The following is a 20,649-nucleotide window of genomic DNA, read 5'->3' as shown; positions in this document are numbered from 1 at the left end:
CTTATGTTTATATACATATCTCATTATCAGTCCCGGCCGATGATTCACATATTTCACGCCCATAACTCACCAGAAGTACTTACCCTAAAAAAAAAAAATCTCACCAGAAATCTACAGATGTCTACAAATTGAGCTGCAGATGCAGCACAAATTGTGTTGTTGTTAATGCAGACGGCCAAAATTGTGTTGTTGTTAATGCAATAACCAGGAAGTCGCACGTGTCAACTCTTAGAGGCCTAAAGTGCCATCGTCATCTTCTAGTAGTAATTTTAATTAATTGGACACGGACAGACATGCTATTTGAATGGTTTCAAGTGCGATCGGCCTCTTGTTTTTTAAGTCGGTTGGATCAGCCCAATATGTGGTGGACCCAGAACCAGAAGTGCCAGCTTCTTACTGTTTGAGATAATCATTTTGTGGCCCACGTAAAACCATCCAAATAATACTAAATTTAAATCACCTCCACTGATCCTGGTAGTAGCTGTAGCAATTAAACCGCGTCCATATCTCTTTGAATTACACAATTACCCCCTTTAGAGAGGGTACTTATCAAATTGAAATATCCAATCTTACCCCCTCAAAGTCAATGAACCATCATCAACAAAAATGGATATTTTCAAGTCCTTTTTCCTATAAATAGCAAAAATATGTTTATATTTATTTTAATATTTTATTAATCTCTCTCTAATTAGTAAAACCAAAAATCTAAGATTGGAAGTCTGTTAATTTTCATGAAACCTTTTAAATTCAAATTTGAGTCAGTCGTGGTGTGCACTAGGAAATAACCCTAGTTGATTAATTACTTAGCTCTTAACTTCTGATTTTCAAATTTGACACCAAATTATTAAAATCCTTTCTCACAGTCATTTTACAATCTAACACAAACTTATGATAGAGTTAATTTTTAGTGTAATTATAAGTATTTATTTATTTATTTTTTTAAACTAATCACAAGACATAAAATTTTCTAAGTAATATTATCAAGAAAGTCATCTCATGACAAAAGACACAAGCACTCCTTATTTAATTATTGGATTGAGATATTTTTTAAAATAATAGAAAAGTCAAATGAGTCCGATAATACATATTTTGATTTATTGGTTGAATAACAAGGTATTATCTTAAGAAAACTATCATGATAGTTTTATTTTATTTTATTTATTTTTTCTTTCTTCTTTCTATACTACTTTGAAATTTTCACCAATTATTTATAAGTTAAGATCCAAAACAACTAAGATAAAGAAGACCAATGAGACAAATATATGTTCTCACACATTTCACCCAATTCTTCTTAATGCTTCTAATCAATGCTTAGGACTAATTATGGCTTTTGATGCCCTTTTTAATTATTGACAAAACTTTACTACCTAATTTGTGTTTGAATTTTTCTCAATATCATACAGTAAGATTATTTGAAATTTGCTTATTCCTCTTGTCCTGTCCTATGTCTCCAAGTCATCCCAATAAGCTCCAGTCATCATATTATTAAATTCTCTAATAGTTTCTGGATGCTTTGACTTTTTCTTTTTCTTTTTCTTTTTTTTATTTTTGGTATAGTTTATCCGATCAGTACCAAAAAAAGAAAAACCAATTACTTGACTAAACTGTCTTAACCTTTAACTTTACCTTTTTATCTTATTACAACATCTTCACCAAATAACCATTTACTTCATTTCAAACACTTTTATTTTTATTTATGGCATTTTGAATCTTTATGAATTCCATTTTTTCATTCAACTCTATCTAAAATTAGGACTCCAATCTAACTTCCACTATTTATAAGTATATGAACTACATCATTTTTCTTTTACTAGTGTACTAATTTGCCCTCAATTCATATGGTCCAACCATCATAGTTGAATTTTTATTACTTGCTCTATGTTTAATTGAAAAAGAAATGAAGGAAATATATATACACTCATATGAGCCGCCTCTCCGTTTTAGTTTGTCTTTTTTTGTAGACAACACACTTAAATTAAGTAAAGACAAACTTCAATTATGAAAAATTATGATGAATTGAAAATAGCCTATTTAAGTATTAAAACCAATATGGTAAGTATATTTGTCTTCGCAGACCCAAATAGGTAAATGAATGTGTGAGTTTGTCAATAATAATAAAAATAAAGAAAATTTGTAAAAGATGAAAGTGAAAAAGGGTAATTTGGAAACTAAAACAATGGTTCCAATTTAGAACCATGATAATTAGCAAAAACTTTTGTCCTTCCAAAGAAAGGTTACAACATTGAAGGCCAATTTTGGAAAATTGAAAACAAGCACACCTGCAAGCACACAGGGTCAATTTGGTAATTACAGATTTCCAACGTTAAACACTGGTTTTGTAATGCTAAAACCTTCCCATCTCTCTCTCTCTCTCTCTCTCTCTCTCTCCCTCAGAACATCATCCATCGCCTTCCACAATTATCAACGTTCCTCTTAGAATCTCTTCTACTACTACTACTACTACTGGGTCTTCTCTGTAACATCCAAAATATATATATGTGTATAATTAGAAAAAAAAGCTTTAGAAAATGACTCTACAAACCTGTCTGATTTTCGACCTTTCTGTCCTCAGACCTGAGACCACCGTTCTTGCTCTAAATTAGGGGATTTTCTTTCCACTTTCTAACCCTGTTTTCCATCATCCATTTTTCCTTCAAAACAATCCCAAAATACGTTTCGTTCTTGATACCAAATCCATCCCAAAATAGTCTCAGTCTCTTTTATTTCTTATCTCTTCTGTTCACACAAGTGGTGGTAGTAGAAAGATCTCTGTTGTTCCTTTTCTTTTCTTGTCTTTTGTGTCGTGCTTTTGTTTTCTGTGTTTTCAGCTTCTTCTTTCCCTTTTCTGTGGTGGTGTTGTCTGTGTTTGTAAATTCAACTTTTTTTCAAAAACCCATTTTGGACAAGATTCAAAATTTTCATTTAATTTATAAGGTTTCAAAGAATTTAATGCCCCAAAAAGGGAACTTCAATGGCGAATAGAAATGGGGGTATTTTGCTGAAATTTCTTTTCCAATAAAATTCTTAGGTAACTATTTCCAAAAGAACCAATTTTCTATTTTTGATCGTTCAATTTCAAGCTGTTAGCCTTCAAAATTGACCGTTTCATGGTTTTTATTCTGTTCCAAATTTGACACCCTCTCTTTCTCTTTCTCTCGCTCTCTCCCTCCCTCTCTCTGAAGTTCTTGATCCTTCGTTTTAACCTCATAAAATGTACGGAACCCAAAGCAGAAGAGACTTGGCCTTAGAATTCCAAGCCCAAATACCCATTCTGAGGCCAAGCATTCATGCTAGGAGGGCAAACCTCACTGTAAAGTTTCAAGATCTTTATGGGTTCACAGTAGAAGGCAATGTTGATGATGTTAATATATTGAATGAGGTTAGAGAGAAGGTGAGGCAACAGGGTAGGGTCTGGTGGGCATTGGAAGCCAACAAAGGCGCAAATTGGTATTTGCAGACTCATATTTCATCAACCCTAAAATCTTCCCTTAAATTTTCAGCTTTAGTGAATGCAATCACGCTGAAGAGGCTAATTAGGAAGGGAATTCCACCGGTTTTACGGCCTAAGGTGTGGTTTTCGTTGTCCGGGGCGGCCAAGAAGAAATCAACGGTGCCGGAGAGCTATTACGATGATTTGATCAAGGCAGTCGAGGATAAAGCCACGCCGGCAACGCGCCAAATTGATCATGTGAGTTATTGGGTTTCTGCACTATATTGTTGATTGTTACATATGAAGGATTGGTTAATTGTTTCAGATTTGATGATAATTGAATTCCTCTTATTGCACTGTGAATTATTCTGGATTACTGGTTTGTGAGGGGTGGTTTGCAGTGACAATTAGTAAGCATAGATACATCACAATTATCTTCTTGGTTTTGATGTTATCTTTGAAATTTCTTGGTGTCCAATGGGTTAAATTTAGTTTTCTGTTAATTCTGCTGAAATAGAATCTGCTAACCTTCCAACAAATCAACTGGCAATGTTGAATGATACACTTTAACCAAGGAGGCTCTTTTGTCAGATATTCAGTGTGGAATATGGTATGGTTAATAAAAAATGGCATCTGAGTGTCTAAAATAAACATCGGATCTGAATTTTTTTTTTTTTATTGCATCAAGTGGCTGAACTTATTCTATTTGCCGAGAATTGTGATGGTCTAGTTGTGAAAGGTTATTGATCCAGTTTAAAAGAACAAATGCCAAAATGATTAGAATTTTAGTTCATGATGAAAGCCAGTTGCTAAGATAACAATGGGTATAGATCTGAGACTATTCTATTAAGATATTTCTAAAGCTTGTTTGGCAGTACCTCATTGTAATAGGTAAGGAGGATTATGACGGTTCAGTATCGTGCATTGTTTAATCTTTTCAAGTTTTCATTTGGTTAGCTCTGAAGACACTTCTGTTCAAAGTGTGCGTATGTCCTCAAGTTCAGGCATGTGGATTAAGATTGGAGCATAAATTAGATTGACAGTTATGTGGTTCTCAAGCAATCTAATCTGTATTGTCTTTATAGATTTCCAGAAATTGCCATGATTTGGTATACGTTCTGATTGTTCATTTGGAACTATGAGCTCACCTTGATGACATAAAATTGTTATCTGAAATTGCCTTCCATTTGTTCCGTCATTGTTTTAGTTTGAACTCTGGTATGGGTGTATGTATTAGCATTTTAATCTTATTTATCCCTTTATTATTATTATTATGGGGAAGAAGTCACCGATGGCATTCTGTTTTAGGAACTCGATTCGTCAAGTATGTGTATATAGCTTAGCCTACCAAAAGATCTGTGTGTTTGAACACGACTTGCATATTGGAGACCTTTTTATATTTCACTTTTTTCTGTTTATCTATCTCTAGTAAAGGCTGGGGGTCATGCTGCTCTCAGATGTGTAAGAAATATTATGTCAAGGCCATGTCTAGTATTCACTTTTAACTCTTTTATATGTATAAATGTGCAGGATCTACCGCGAACCTTTCCTGGTCACCCATGGTTGGACACCCCAGAGGGTCATGCTGCTCTCAGACGTGTCCTTGTGGGATATTCTTTCCGTGATTCTGATGTTGGTTACTGTCAGGTGGGTTAACTTTTTTTATTTTATAATAAGTAATAACAGTAACACTAAAGGTTCATTTCACTTGTTATAATAACTAAAATAAAGGCCAGTAACTAATGTTAGTCCTGCATTTTCATGCTTGTTATGATGACAATAATTATGATAACTATAATAACATTACTTTCTTCTGAAAAACAACTATGTTGCAACCTTAAGACTTTATTAAGCACTCGGCAAAGCCTTATCCCAACCATTTTAGGCTCAGATAATCTTGTGTGGCCAGTCTATCGAGAACTATCATTTTTGCGTAGCCACTCTATCGGGAACTATCGTTTTTGTTTAAACAATGCACCAGTAAATTTTTCATTACTCAAATGATACTTTGTAAGTGGCTATCATGAAGTTCTCTCTCTATTGTGTTTTGCTAGTTCAAGCATCAAAAAGTTTATTTATAATCTAAATCTGCTATGCGTCAACTATTTGTGTCTGCTGCAAGCATTTTGTTCCAAAATTTAGTCTATTTGAATATGTCTTTGCCTAAGTCACATAAAGTGGGAGCTGGAGCAAAAGCAAGAGCAAGTGTGTGAGAGCGTCAAATTTTAAAAATTTTGAGACCGGGAGTGTCTGTAACTCTGTATATGTACTTATCCCTTTCAATAAAGTATCATATTAATTCATTAAATAATATTTTTTTGTTGAGTTTTTTTATTTATTATAGGACTATTTAAATATAATTAGATATTTGTCTAAATTGATTTTATTAATTAGATATCAGGAGTATTATATAAAAATATTGTGCAAATCAAAAGGGGTATGCTTGACTGGTTAGTTTCTGAAGTTCATCTCACCAGTTTGAGTTCGATTCTTACCCATGCACTTAAGTGGCTTGCTTTTATCGTTATATTTTTTAGCAATTAAATATATAACTATACATATCTGTATATTTCTTTTAACATGTAACATTTTTATTACAGCCCTTTCACTGTCCGTTTTGGTTGTCCTCTCCTTGTATTGCTTTAACATCTCTTGATTACCATTGTTATTGGTTTCTTCATACATATCTGAACCATTTTCATCAGCCATCCCTTATGTTATGTAGAGCCTACTCTGAATCCTCTGGTTTCAATCATCCATCACCAAATTTATTTTTTGACTCCATTGTTAAGCATGACCGTTCTTGTTGTCATATTTGAACCTCCGGTGTATCTCCTTTCCAGCCACTCACTGTTGTCTTCTTCTTTTTCTTTTTCTTTTTTAAGTACATTTTACATGAATAATTGATTTCTTTGAGACAACAGGATGGTTTCTCAGAGATTTCTATGTAATGACACAAAGGAAAAACCTGCTTTAGTTAATGATGTTGAGATTCTTACCAAATTCTAAATTCATTACCATGAGCTGAATTATGCTTGTTGCAGGGTTTAAATTATGTTGCAGCTTTGTTGTTGCTTGTGATGAAAACAGAAGAAGATGCTTTTTGGATGCTCTCCGTCCTTCTGGAAAATGTTTTAGTTAATGATTGTTACACGACTAACTTATCAGGATGCCATGTTGAACAAAGGGTATTTAAAGATCTGCTGGTTAAAAAATGTCCAAGGTACTCTCCCTTTCTTACTTTTGATAACATAGTGATCGGTCACGTATTTTCCTTTTTGTCTGTATTTTTTGTTCTTAATTGAAAAAAGAACAATGCAGGATAGCTGCTCATTTGGAAGCTTTGGAGTTTGATGTCTCCCTTGTTGCCACTGAGTGGTTCCTATGCCTCTTTTCTAAAAGCTTGCCTTCAGAGGTTAAAACTTCTTTTATTGCTTCCTTCTCTCTTTCCCTCCCTTCCTCCCTGTGTCTCTCTCTCTACACACACACACACACACACACACACAATATATATATATATATATATATATATATATATATATGTATGTATGTATGTATGTATCGTAGTTTTATTTGCTCTTACATAGATCGTACACACTAGTTCACTTAATTCTTATTCCGGCTGATAATCTTTTACCTGCAAATTTATTTTCAGACAACTTTGCGGGTGTGGGATGTTCTTTTCTATGAGGGGGCAAAGGTTCTCTTTCATGTGGCTTTGGCTATTTTTATGGTAACAGTGCTATGAGATATTTAGTCTAGTTTCATGCATTTCCCCAATATTACTTTTTATCAAATGGAACTAAATTCAAAAGGTTGTAATCACTGAAATTACTGATTGCAGATGAAAGAAGAAGAATTGCTTATGGCACATCAGGTTGGTGATGTTATTAACATATTACAGAGGACCACTCACCAACTATTTGATCCTGACGAGTTATTGACGGTAACTCAACTCTTCCATATTGACCTACTTCAAAAATAAATTATAAATAATGTAATTAAATGAATAAAAAAAGATTCTTGATGTTGATATTACATTGATACGTAACTGCTTTTCTTTAGCTTTCGAAGGCACAAGTCTATTTTTTAGTTTAATTTTTATTTTGGAGTTGGTGCTGAAAAAGGAAGCAAAGAAGAGCCTAATTATTCCTTTGTTGATGGTAGATTGAAGAGTGTGATGGTTAGTGGTAACATTCATTGACGTAGAGTCATTTCAAATACTAGGGAGATATCTGAAATAAATAGAAATGATTACATTCCTCTCCCGTTTCCCTTAAAAAAATAAAAAAAATAAATCCTACTTTTGCATCCTATTGACCATCTCCGTCTATATGATGGTTAGTGGTTACAGTAACTCAATTTCTAAAGTTGACTGAATCAAGGGTGCAGGAAGCTTTCAAATTGAAGCATCCCTTTTCCAATCCTTGCAGGTCGCTTTTGATAAGATCGGCTCCATGACAACCACCACTATATCAAAGCAAAGGAAAAAGCAGGAACCAGCAGTCATGGCAGAGCTTGACCAGAGATTGAGACGGCTTAATTCTTTGAATGGGGATGACAAATAAAGTGATCACTTGGCAAAATGTCGAACTGTGACACATAACACTACTATATCCGACATCCTAGTTGGTGTATGCTGCCCTGTAAAAGATACCGAAAGCATGCTTTCAATCCCTTGGAAGAAAGAACTGAGTGAAGAGAGCACCCTGTTGTTATCCATGTTTTTAGGTGAATGTAAATTGTTTATTGTTTCAATTTATACAGTTGTTTATCCATACTGCAATTCAGGGCATTGCTGAATCTGCCCTGTAATTTTGATGTTGTTGTTGAAGCCCTTTCTATATTTGTTCATGGGGACTATGGATTTATATTGTGTGCAGCAATACCATCATGCAAGTCTCAGCTGTGCAAGCATAAATTGGATGGCACGTCAAAGTTTGGACTACTTCATCAAGTTTAACATCAACCCCATGCTTGTCTTAATCTGAAATTGTCTTAATAGTAGAATCTGTTAAAATGCATGCTAAATTTTCTGTCCCACAAGTCAAATTGCAATGCCCCTAAAAGATCTCATTCAACACCTATAAAAATCCCCCCATCATCACATTTACAACCCATCAATTCTAAATAAACTCTCTATCTTTTCATCAATTATCCACCTACTATAATATTATCTCATCAATTTTGTTTTCCAAAAGAGTCATTTCTCTCAACATCTCCTATTTTTAGTTTTCATTTACATATTTTTCTACTTCACATAGCCTGTGTCAGTCAACAATAACCCCCTCATTCCACGGCAAATGGTTACACATATTAAGAGTGAGTAAAAGAAACTAAAATATTAAGAAGAGAGCCCTCCTAACAGTGTTTACTCATCATTTTTGTTTTGGGAATTTGCAGAAAGTAAATGCATTAGAGCTAAATGCCTGTTTGTTTATCACAACTCATTCTACACCATTATTGATAATAAAAGGAATTTGCTTCTGATAACTTATTTATTCTACACGGTTTAAATAATAATAATAATTAAAAAAAAAAGGGTTCATAAATTCCAATATCTGCTCACAAACAACAACCAAGGCATAGACAATCAGCTTCCATCCCGCGAAAACGAACTGATCCGATCCAATATCTGTACGAGTCAATAGAATAAGGTGCCATCTCACGTGGGTTTCAAACATCAGATAATTATAACCCAAACCAAATATATTAAAGTCTCTTGATGAATACTTCTATAAAAAACCCAAACCAAATATATTAAAGTCTCTTGATGAATACTTCTATAAAAAAAATTAATCAATAAATTTCCCCAATTACATTATCCATAAAAAACAATGTAATGGAAGTTAGAAAGAACATACCTAAGATCAGCAATTTCTAGCTACACAAAACAAAAAAATAAAAATAAAAAAATATATATAAAAAATTACAGTAAACCTTTTTTATCTGTGGTTTATCAGAGCACACAAAATGACCATGACCTCTATAATAAAAGATTGATACAAATGACTTTAACTAAGTGAAACCAAATTTTAACAAGAGAAGTGAAAAAATAAAAAAAAATAAACTATAACAAAAAAATGATATTTGATTCTTCATCATTCTCCACCAGTAATGCCATCCTTTTCAACATGTGGCGAGGGTTCCTTGTTTTCAACCTCAGGAGAGGGGCCCCCGTCTCCGACTCATAGTGAGAGCGCAGCACCTGATGCAGCATCATTGCCTGCCGGAATAGCTTTATTGTCACCATCAACAGAATCTTCTGGGAAGGCATCCGGTGCTTTCTCGTCTTCTGTGGGAGTTGACTCCCCAGCTTTTTGTTGCAGGCTCCAGTACATGATGCTGGCTGTTAGCGTCAGGATCATCTTTTGGTTCACCTGTAATAACAATCCAAAAGGTAGTGAAACTTGAAATTGAATTTATGAATCAATCTAACGTGGTAAATATACCAATTTCTTAAATTTTGTTATCAAAGACAGGAAACTGCAATGTAAATAATTCCTTTTTAGCTGGTGCTGGTCATGCAACCATGAATTCCGGATGACAGATTGACAGTTTTATCAACTCTACATGTATTACACTGGGTCAATCCATAACACCAGTTCCCTATCAAATGGTCGACAGTGTATGGATTGAATAAAAACCCGTGACGGGTGGCAACCAATGAAAGAGGATGGGTTAAAAATAGCATTTTTGTACCACTAATTCCAGTAAGGATGATATTGTCTAGTAGCATGCTTTTGGCAAAGACAACTATGAGCATAACCTCAACCAAGTGGAGTGACTTCAAAGATTTGTATGAATATTAGATACTTGTATGTGATTTAAGATATTAACAACCAAGTTTGAAATGATTATTTTACCTCCATTATGTCCTCGGGCAACAAGAAAATGGAGCACCCTAACTTCCGAGCAACACTGATTATATATGTTGCATTCAATTTCTTATCCTCATCTGCAATTACAGCAACAGAAGTTAAGATTACGATCATTTTCGTAGACTGGAAATATTTCAATACTGTACAAAATTCCCAAATTTATTTTTTGGTAAGAAAATTCCCAAATATATGCCTGCTAAGAAGACCAAACTTGGGCAGAATTGGGAAATTCAGGGTTCTCTTATGCATGTGCAAGTCAATCTTAAGAATCAATAGCGGATTACCAACAAATTTGAAATGGGGTGATCAAGAAGAAGAGGAAAAAACTCTCCAGCATACACAATCTGAAAAAATCAATATCACCTACTAAATAACATACCAGTTTCGCCCTTGGTAACAAGGCTCCAATTAACAACCCTTGGCTCCACGGCACTAAGAAGTTCGAGCAAGAATTTTCCATTTGAAAGGTTTTTATCCTTTAAAAAAAAAAAAAAATAGAGGAGTTGCGTAGAAGTATTAAGCTATCATCATGCCTGAGAATCTTATAACTGTACAATATCAAGGTTTTCTTGGTTACCTTGAAGCTCTCCATTTGAGACGCTCTGCCACAGCTCTTCACTTTGTTGTTTGCCCAATTTAGAATGTCAGCATCTGTTATCTCCTTTCCTTGGGAGTGCGACCGCAAGTTTTTAAGGAGTTGGAGCATACTAAACCTCATCAACTGCCACAAAAATGCTGATGAAGGAAAGATGAACAATTAGGGTTTTTTTTTTTTTTTTTTTTTTCTTTTATTTTCCTTCTTATGACTAAACAAAGAAGGAAATATAAACCAGAGAAACTTCTCAAGAATAAAACAGACGTAATATTTAGAAGAAGAAAACAATGAGCATGGAAACTGGTCAAAAATTCCTTTGAAAAAAAAAAAAAGGCAGTTAAAAAAGTGTGTCAATAAGCAACAACAACCTACCCAATAATTTTCAATGAACAATGGTTAATGACAAGCTTTGATGGACAAATACATAAGAATTTACATGGTTATATTAAGGGAAACTCTTGCCCATATAGTTGCTTAATTTAGATTCTCGAACCATACAAAATGACTACATTTCACAGTTCAGCATATATCAACTAGTGAAACTTAAGTAGTCACATAATATGGGCACTCTTTCAGTTCAATTACATCAAAACTACTGGAGCAAGATATTTCCGGTACCAAAGTATATATAAAGCAGTTTGCCGGGGAGATACAACCAAAGGGAAGCTCTAACACATGAAGTTTACACACTATCAACCTTGTATATATTCATCTTGTTGTTAGCAGTGTATGTCATCCTAAGATAATGTTAAAATAGAACTTTTTGCTTCAGTATGGATAATCAGTATTCAACCTCAAATTCACACATGCTTCATTACCCATTTTTTGAGTCAGTCCAATTGCCCAACCCCTACTGGGGAAAAAGGGGAAAAGAAAATATATATCTTACTCCACCCACTTCAATTGAATTTTTGCATTCATAATCCCCTTACCATATCAGAGTTAGAAATTCAAAATAATAAAAAATACTACCCCATCACTTTTTCTCTAATATCAGCCATTCAATTTATCAGGGATTGATTGAATATTATATATGAAACCTCTCTTTGTTTTACCATACAAAAATTACTACACCAGTAAGACCATGTAGTCAATATCCCATATAGTAGAAACCACATTTTCCACCGAGAGAGGAACAAATTAATGTGCTGGTTATTTAGGGAAAAAAAAAAAAAAAATTAATGTACTGGTTAGAAGTAACCGTAAGTAGCACCTTAGATGGTTAAAGTAAAAGGGTCCAAACAACATGCCATATAGTATCCTATGAAGCATGGATAGGGACATGTCACACGCATACACACACACACGGTGCTACATGTTAACTTTTTGGAAAATACGACATCTAGGCGTCGAGGTCAAGGCAATACATAAATATCCTTTTATGCATTACGCACTTTATATGGAACAAATCTATAATTTTTAATTCATTGTTTCACACTTTTACATTTAACAATTGCATGAGTCAAACAATGAATCTCAATAAATTTCATGCACATAAATTTTCAATATATACTATTTAGTAAGTAACTAGTGTATACAATTACAACGAACTCTCATCCTTTCTTACAACCTATGTTACACGGACTCTTCAAAAGTAGGTGAAGTACCTATGTAGAACACACGATACTCGGACATGTGTAGCATATGTGCCCAACACTTTTGGTTGGACATGCACCTAGAATACATATTCAATAATTCAATTTTATTATAGTATTGCTTTAAAACAAGTGAAATGCCCATATTGAACACTATGCTACATGAAGACATTATTTTACTCTAGAAAATAAAATATAAATATAAATAATATATATATTGTACTATCCATGTGTCCTGTTTGGTGATTTGATGCGTCTGACGTGTGGATATATGCTCATACTTGATACACGTACCTGAGTCCATAAAAAATAACTCAACTATATTCTCTTCATGCTTGGCTTCTTTTAGCCATGTGTTCAGCATTAAAAATGTTTCATAAAGATAAACCATGTTTGCCATGTCTATAAGAGTGCATGTATTCTGGGGTTTGAGGGATTAAAAGATGAAGCACACTAACACAGTATGAGCTTCTTGTTTCCTTGTACAATATCGTTTCCAGCTATGTTCACAAGGGAGAAGTTTAATTCCTTTCCAATCCTTATAATTTGGTTGCAATTCTCAACTTTTCTGAAAGGCATCTTAATTGGGGGTTTTGTTGCCTGCTTCCAATTGACTGATCCTGGAGAAACTTTGTCAAGAACTTCCAAGAGAACCCATCTGATTGCAAGAGTTGTAAACGTTAACCAAAAATAATATAAAATTGGAAGTTAATAATTGCAAGAGATGTGAACCTCACCCAGTTCTGACATCTTCAAACACATTATCGACATATGTAGCAGTTCCAAGACTGTTAATCCAAAGTCGGAAGCACCTTTCTTCCCTGGACGTTTCAGCATCATCTGTCATCATCTCAGCGAACGATATTTTGGTGTTGTCCAATGATAGACCATTCCTGCGAAAAGAAATCCACAGACTAATGATACAGATATCCATTGGCAATAACAAAAAGAAAAAAAAGAAAAGAAAAGACAATTTGCACAATAAAAAATATATAAAATTCATCTTGTTAACCCAGGCACCCAGCATCTCTAAATGTCTTAGCAGGTTGTACAATTGCACAGAACCTGGAAACAATTGTCAGGATAGATCTCATTACAGTATCATCTCTCTTCTTACTGCCCATTGTCTGAACAAATTAAAATTCGAATCATACATGTGCAACACCATTTATGTGAAGATTGAACAAACTTTTGTTCCACAAAAGACCAAGTGAAAGGATCACATTTATTCTGACCTTTGATGAAATATTTGTGCAACAAATGCAAGATTTAGATTAGGTGATCCCTCCACAATGTCCTTAGGAGTAACATATCTTTTGCAATCCATTTTCTCTGCATGCTCAAGAATCAAATTCGCTCTTTCAGTAGGATCCTTAGCATCCAATGTGGTGCTGCTACCATGTTCTGGTGCAAGAGCATTAAGCAAGTGAGCATAGGCCTCTCCATCCTGCAAGTGCATAAGCCTATAATATCGTCCACAGAAAGAAATAAGAAAAAAGGAAAAAAGAAAACCACTAGCACTACAGAAACACAAATTTAACAGTCTATATCATTGTTTAAGTAACTTTTTTTTTTCCCGTCAAGTGATCAAGAGTTTTGCAACACTTTTGTCCATGCCCAACTAGAGTTTAGGTCATGTTGAAAATTTTCAACTCAAGACTAACCCAAATAATAAAAACAGTTGCAAAAACTTGCTGAAAGACCTATTTATGATCAGGCTGAACCCAGTTGAGTTGCAACTCTAATGAATAAACTTCGTAAAGGATAAATCTCGACAGGTCTAAGGTTCGAATCCTCTTGGGTGCAAACAATTCCTTGAGAAGGGGGGGGGGGGGGGGGGGGGGGGGGGGGGGTGTATCAACTAGGAAAAAAAAAGAAAGAATAAATCTCGAGAACAACTGGATTGTATAGAAATTTCATAATGCAAGGTGTACTGAAGAACAATTGAAAAAGAAGGAATCATTATCTCCCTCCTCCACCCCCCTCCTCCTATCAATGGACAGTGGTGGAGGGGCCATCTCCCTGGCTTTGCCCAGCCTACAGTTTGATTACAATGTTACAAGAAAAATGAATTTCATCAAGACATATGCACAAATCTACTTAACAAATAAATAAGTATTCTCATCACTACACCATGCCAACTTAAATTGACATTGCCACATTTAACAAAGAAAGCTTATTAATTAAAAAGGTAATGAACTTTCTCTTACCTTGAGATCAGATGAAAAATTTGTAACCTGTTTCTCATAGCCTGCTTTCTTCAGATGAAAATTCATCCATTTCAGTAAAACCTTTTCTGGGGGTAAACCCATAAGCTCCTCCACATCCTGCAAATTCGATGTTGAGTAATTTGTTTCAGACATATATATATTTTTTCCTAGTTGTCACTCACACCCCCCTCAAGGAATTGTTTGCATCCAAGAGGATTCGAACATTAGACCTGATGCTTCATGAGGCACTAGGGCCAAGTTCTTATCCACTTGAGCTAACCCCTTGGGATTTTCAGACATATATTAAAGTGTAGATAAAACTCCTTTTTTTTTGTGCGTGTTACAGAAACATAAAAAGAAGCAAAACTAATCAATATCCTTTGACCTTGCTGTCATTCACCAATTCCACAAGCTGAGGAGTTTTTTTCAGATTAAGATCAGCCAAGAGTTGAATCTGATGTTGGCACCATATGGAAATACAACGAGATTAAGACTTCAGAAAAACAAATCCACATGAGTTATATATGGTACATATCTAGCAGGGAATTAGTGGAGATACCTTAATTATTTGTGAAATCAACCCAACTACCAGATGGGGCTACAGAGTGAACAAAATGAAGACACTTCAGCAACTTCACATCACTTATTAACATACAACAAGATTCCAATAGATAGCATTAGCAAAACCTACTCTTGCTTCAACTAGATCCTGTGTGCCAATGTTAACCACTGTGCAGCCAATAGCCTTTGCAGAATTGAGGCAGAGGGTGTGGTTTTCATTCCTTTCCCATGGATTTAGAACCTGTTTGGTGTTAATAGCTCGCTCGTCTATCGTACCAGGCACCGCCACATTAATGAGCTTACTGCATGAACCCTTAAATGGATCAAAAACACAAACATTTCATTGGGAAGTATAAAAGTGTAAAGTGGGTGCTTTATATATACCAGAGAAGAACTCCATCCTTAGCAAGATCGAATAAAGCATTGGTAGATGGATCTATAGGAAGATATTTTTTCAAAAATGGATCATCTCGAAGAAAGCTGTTAATGTGGGCAACATATGAAGCCTTCTCAGATACGCTAATGGTGTGGCGAAGTGTGGTTGTGGAAGCCTTGAGAAATGAAGAAGAATTTTTCGATTCACCTAATTTTGCAGTCGCCCGCGCTTGTAAATTTAGAAATGCCTGCCAATCACAAAACCTCACTAAGGTTTTTTTTTCTTTCCACTACGTAAGTATAATTCATCAACAAAACATGAAGAACATCAATACTATACACAAGAAAATGACAAATATGCCAACAAATTGATTGAGGCTTGCCCATTGACACAATACCCCTAATTGCATTTTTTTAAAATATCCATTTCTTCATGATAATATTTCATCCACCAAAAATATCAACAGTACTTATTACAAAAGGGGGTGGCACTCCCTAGCTTTGTGCACTCAACAAAGAGAGAGAGAGAGAATTGTGAATAACTGCCAAATTTGTGTATCATGCGACATAGGTTTGAAGACGGATTATATCTGTTATACACAGTAAAGAATATTTTGATCATATAATGTAAGAGCCAAGTTGGAGATCAAAATATTTTCCAGCTTAAATAATGGCATAGATAAAATAAAATTAAAAAAAAAAAAGAAAGAAAAATTGCAGAACCATCAAACCTGCCACTAGTTAAATAGCAAAACCGTTCAACCTTAATATATCCATCTTATACTCAGTTCCTAAAAGCAATAATTCATACACCAAGCATGAAGAACATTAGGAGCAAATGGATGAAAAAGCAGCGACGCAATTAATGTGCACGGAAACTCACCCGAAGGAAGGATTCAAAATCAATTTGTTCACCCATGTTAGAAGTTGACTCCCTCAAGATAGCCTTGAACTCCTCCTCAGAAAACATTTCACTGAAAGCCTTTAATTTTAATAGCACAGGTGGCAAATCTCCCACTGTGACATGTCCGGTTTGATCCTTTGCCGAAAGAAACTATAACAAGAACAATACAAGCCATTCATATGTCACCCAAAAATTGCCACTTGGTTGGAAATGCATACAAATAATTTTACTTATAAATAGAAAGCATAAACTTCTTTGTTTAACATACTTGGGATTTGAGGCCACGAAGCTCGACTTGAGTGAATTGGCTCTGAAGCCATGGATCAGAGACAAGAACACCAACAAAATTAGACATGTTTGCTTCTGTTTGTAAGAGTACTCGATGTGAAGAAGAAAACTAACAGCCTACAAAAATAAACACCAGGTGTAAAAAAAAAAAAAAAAAAAAACCAATCTAAGCATGAAAAAATTTGATAATCAATACAAAATCGGTCCAAGAATGAACTCAGATCCATATTAATGTAAACATATGAAGACCCAATTGGGAATTATTGCTGGTTAGGTGGTTTACGCGCATTCATGTTCAATCTAGCCTCATATGACTGCTCAACATTAGAATCGCATAAATGGTTGCTGAGAAAATGTAAGGAAAAACAAAAACAAAATATTACATTATTAATCACTTGAAATATTAAATAAAACTCAGGTTCAAAACTGAATTTTCCTATAAAGCTCCTTTGTTTTTCTCAGTAACCAACAGAGGGTGGAGAGAATCTATTTGTTCTACGAATGAGAATGAAAATAGAGGGAAACAATCAAAACCCGGAAATTGATGTCCAGATAGAGAAAGGAGTAAAAGAAAAGAACCTTCTTAACTCAGAAACTCGTGATGAGAATTAAGACCTTAATCATATCTGGATGGTCTGCTTTTTTCAGGTAGCCTCCGAAAATGGAATAGAGATAACCAATGTGTGCTTGTTTAGAGAGAGAAAGCTCGTCCGATTGAGGGGGGAAAGAGAGTTTAGAGAGAGAGAGAGAGGAAACCGTTTCGCCATTTGGACCCGCGAATACTCGGGGAGGCGAAACAAATAAAAAGGGACCCAAAATAAAACCATGTGAGTGCTACAACGTGTGATAATAAAAACAATTTTTCAATTTTTATCACAAAATCAAAACAAAAAATGAAAGTGTCTGTCACACCTTTTGTACACTTCCAGTAGTAATTATTATTGTGTTTGGATAATGTCCTTCGGGAAAAAAAAATTATATGGTGTGTGATTGCATTAATTATAATTTAACATGTAAAATAAATAGATTAATTTAAAAAAAAAAAAATTATTTACGTGCTATCATATTTCGAATCATATAATAATTTTTCATATATATAAATAATCACTAAAAAACTGTTGAATTGAGAGTTTGGGAGTGCATTGACAGTGGTGGTGCCATGTATTGACGACGGCCCTGTTTTTCTTATATATTTTCCACTATTTGGGTGATGGTTGTGAGGTGGACAGGAATGGTGGTACAGTTGCTAAAATAACCTTGAAAATGATAGTATTTAAATTTGCATTTTAGGCTACACAACTTTTTTTCAGGTTACACATGTTGAAGCATTTAATATAATACCATCCAAGTTTTGCATTTTGTTATGTCAATGTATACTTTGATGGTAGGGCATGAAATGAAATCTTAAGACCATTTTTATTTTCTCTCATGGACTGGATTTGGATATGAGTAATTTTGAAGTAGATCACGCTTTACTCGAGATTTAACCCATCAAAGAAAGTTTACTCAATTAGGATCCTATTTAAATTTCATACTATATCAAATATAGAACATGTCCATAGAATCTAACTTAACATTAAAATCCATCAATAAGCCCTCTAGAAATGAAACCGTTATAAAGTATTAAAAAATTAAATGAATATTTTAAATATTTTAGGGTCTTTACTAGTGATCTTCATGAGTTTAATTGTTACTAGTTGGGGATAAGCCAATCCGATCCGTATGGTTAGATTCGATTTTAAGATCTCAAAGTTTGGTGATGGTTTACAAAAATAACAATCAGCTATTCATGGTTCAGTTGATGGATTGGACCTGAAAAAACCGATCCGATCCGTTAACCTAAACGATCTGTTACCTTAATTATATATCAATATTATATATATATATATAACTATATATATACACAATATACTTACTCTTTCTTTTTTTTTTTTATTCATTATTTAAGACTTTTCACTTTTGGATGATTTGCAACTCGATTTTGTTATTATGTAATTTAAGTTTGTGGTGATATATGTTAAAAAGTTAGTTACAGGTTTTTAATTACTAATTTAAGATTTTAATGGGAGATAAAGTGTAATCATATTGGGCTGTTTGAAAAGCCCAATCCGTAGAAATCGAACCGATTCGATCCGTTATTTCACGGATCAGTTCGTTTTCAAATTTCACCAATCTGTGGGGTCTGGATTGGATTGAACTTTACCCCCAACAGAACCAATCCGATCCGATTCGATCTATGATCAGCCCTAGCTAGTAGTCCATTCGGGGTGTGAATAACTTCACATTTTTTTTTTTTTTTTAAATGTAAAATGCAAATAGCATTTAGGTTTTATAAATGTAAAATGCCAAAAAGGCCTAAAGCCACTAAAACATAATACATATATATATCATGACATAAGAAATTAAAGGGTTAATTTCACTCAGACCCCTTGAAATTAGGTCATATTTCACCTAGATGAAGATTTGGTTTTTAACTTTCACTTGCATCCCAATTTACTTTCTAGCCTCAAACACATGCGAATTGACCCTTTACCCTCAATTTTTTAATACAAAATATATTAAATCTTAAATGACATAAATGCCCCTCTACAATTTTGACTTTCATCTCTTTCCGGAGCCATGGCTTGCCCCTGCCGCTCCAATGGAGAAGGCTCACCGCACCGGAATTGAGATTCCGAGAGCTCCCAATCCGTGTTGGTTACAACAGTGCTCAATCGGCACCACGTGTCCCTCGAATACTAGAAGAAAAGGTGGTAGAGACCCGAGCTCGTAGATCCGTCCACGCTTCTGAATCTCCATCCATTCCTCAATCCGTTTCGTATAACCGTACGTATAACCAAACCATTCTGGACCAGACTATTTAACCATGGTGTTAAAGTTCAATAATCAATACGTTGTTTTCTCCAAATGTGCAAAAAATTAAAGCTTTTGGAGGATATTTGAGGTAAAACTATTTAGAAGAAGCTTCCCTTTTTATCAATCCCAATCATATCTTTACTGTCACTACCTGATTAATTTCTTCCCGAGGCATTAATTGCTGTCTTTATCTCCAATCTCTTCACCAGGTAATCCAATTGGATTATAATAAATTCATCAACATCTATCCTTAGACTACATTCAATTGAAACTCAAATCAGCCTTGTAAGCAAAAGATTACAACAACTAACCACATCCCCCAATTCCGGCTCTCCGCAAAAGAGAAAAAAAACCATAGCAGGAGCGGTACATGTGGCATTACAGGTAGTAGCAGCGGCTAAGGTGGAGGTGTGTTTGTATGTGTGTGTGTGTGTATATATATATATATAAATATATGGTTGTGTTTGTATGTATGTATATGTATATGTATATATGGCTGTGTTTGTATGTGTGTGTGTATATCTATATATATATATATATATATATGGCTGTGTTTGTATGTGTGTGTGTGTATACGTCTGTGTTTGTATGTGTGTGGCGGGATGAATGATGGGCGGAGGAGGAGGAGGAGGAGAAAGAAGAGGAAAGGCGTGTTGCGGGTAGTTTAGTCATAAAAATAGTCAATATGAGATCAAAGGGTAACATAGTTATTTAACACCTTAAAAGTACTATGACCCTACCAAAAATTGACATTTAAAGTGTAAGTGAAATATTAAATCACTAATTTCAATTATGAGTGCAAATTAAAAACTAGATCTTCGTCTAGATGAGATATAACCCAACATCAGGTACGAGTAAAATTAACCCCAATTACTAAGAACTAGTTAGTAATTGACACACCAACTGGAAAAGACAATTGTCAAAACATATAAGGGACTGGCAGCTTTGCTACCA

At 34.5% G+C, this 20,649-nt stretch overlaps 2 protein-coding genes across 2 annotated transcripts; one reads left to right on the top strand and one right to left on the bottom strand.

The window, feature by feature from the left end:
• The first annotated feature begins 2,363 nt into the window (after positions 1-2,363).
• Positions 2,364-8,267, top strand: LOC132308738 (uncharacterized). The gene is made up of 7 exons (XM_059806939.1): positions 2,364-3,688; positions 4,961-5,077; positions 6,475-6,653; positions 6,752-6,845; positions 7,086-7,163; positions 7,275-7,376; positions 7,864-8,267. The coding sequence occupies exons 1-7, from the start codon at positions 3,212-3,214 to the stop codon at positions 7,996-7,998; spliced, it is 1,182 nt and encodes a 393-aa protein (XP_059662922.1). The 5' UTR covers positions 2,364-3,211; the 3' UTR covers positions 7,999-8,267.
• A 1,054-nt stretch (positions 8,268-9,321) lies between these two features.
• On the bottom strand, positions 9,322-17,643 carry LOC132308737 (fimbrin-5-like). The gene is made up of 15 exons (XM_059806938.1): positions 17,419-17,643; positions 16,820-16,956; positions 16,531-16,701; positions 15,657-15,895; positions 15,403-15,574; positions 15,271-15,309; positions 15,097-15,165; positions 14,712-14,828; positions 13,737-13,948; positions 13,239-13,394; positions 12,960-13,159; positions 10,889-11,046; positions 10,691-10,787; positions 10,297-10,388; positions 9,322-9,810 (listed from the first exon to the last, which is right to left on the bottom strand). The coding sequence occupies exons 2-15, from the start codon at positions 16,904-16,906 to the stop codon at positions 9,619-9,621; spliced, it is 2,001 nt and encodes a 666-aa protein (XP_059662921.1). The 5' UTR covers positions 16,907-16,956; positions 17,419-17,643; the 3' UTR covers positions 9,322-9,618.
• Positions 17,644-20,649: the final 3,006 nt, after the last annotated feature.

The sequence above is a fragment of the Cornus florida genome, unplaced genomic scaffold, assembly GCF_030987335.1.
Source record: "Cornus florida cultivar Cherokee Brave unplaced genomic scaffold, ASM3098733v1 CherokeeBrave_3.0.0_Hap2_Chr05, whole genome shotgun sequence".
In the NCBI taxonomy this organism is placed as follows: Eukaryota; Viridiplantae; Streptophyta; class Magnoliopsida; order Cornales; family Cornaceae; genus Cornus; species Cornus florida.
Note: the sequence above shows the minus strand (reverse complement) of the source record. Positions and strands in the feature narration are given on the sequence as shown.

Bases quoted from the DNA above. Each gene is read 5' to 3' on its own strand.
- LOC132308738 (XM_059806939.1), top strand. From the start codon at position 3,212: ATGTACGGAACCCAAAGCAGAAGAGACTTGGCCTTAGAATTCCAAGCC. The intron at 5,078-6,474 runs GTGGGTTAACTT...TGCTTGTTGCAG, and splicing joins CTGATGTTGGTTACTGTCAG to GGTTTAAATTATGTTGCAGC. The intron at 6,654-6,751 runs GTACTCTCCCTT...AGAACAATGCAG, and splicing joins CTGGTTAAAAAATGTCCAAG to GATAGCTGCTCATTTGGAAG.
- LOC132308737 (XM_059806938.1), bottom strand. From the start codon at position 16,906: ATGTCTAATTTTGTTGGTGTTCTTGTCTCTGATCCATGGCTTCAGAGC. The intron at 16,702-16,819 runs GTATGTTAAACA...TTCTTGTTATAG, and splicing joins TTCGTGGCCTCAAATCCCAA to TTTCTTTCGGCAAAGGATCA. The intron at 11,047-12,959 runs GTTAGTGTGCTT...TTCCTTCATCAG, and splicing joins AAACAAGAAGCTCATACTGT to CATTTTTGTGGCAGTTGATG.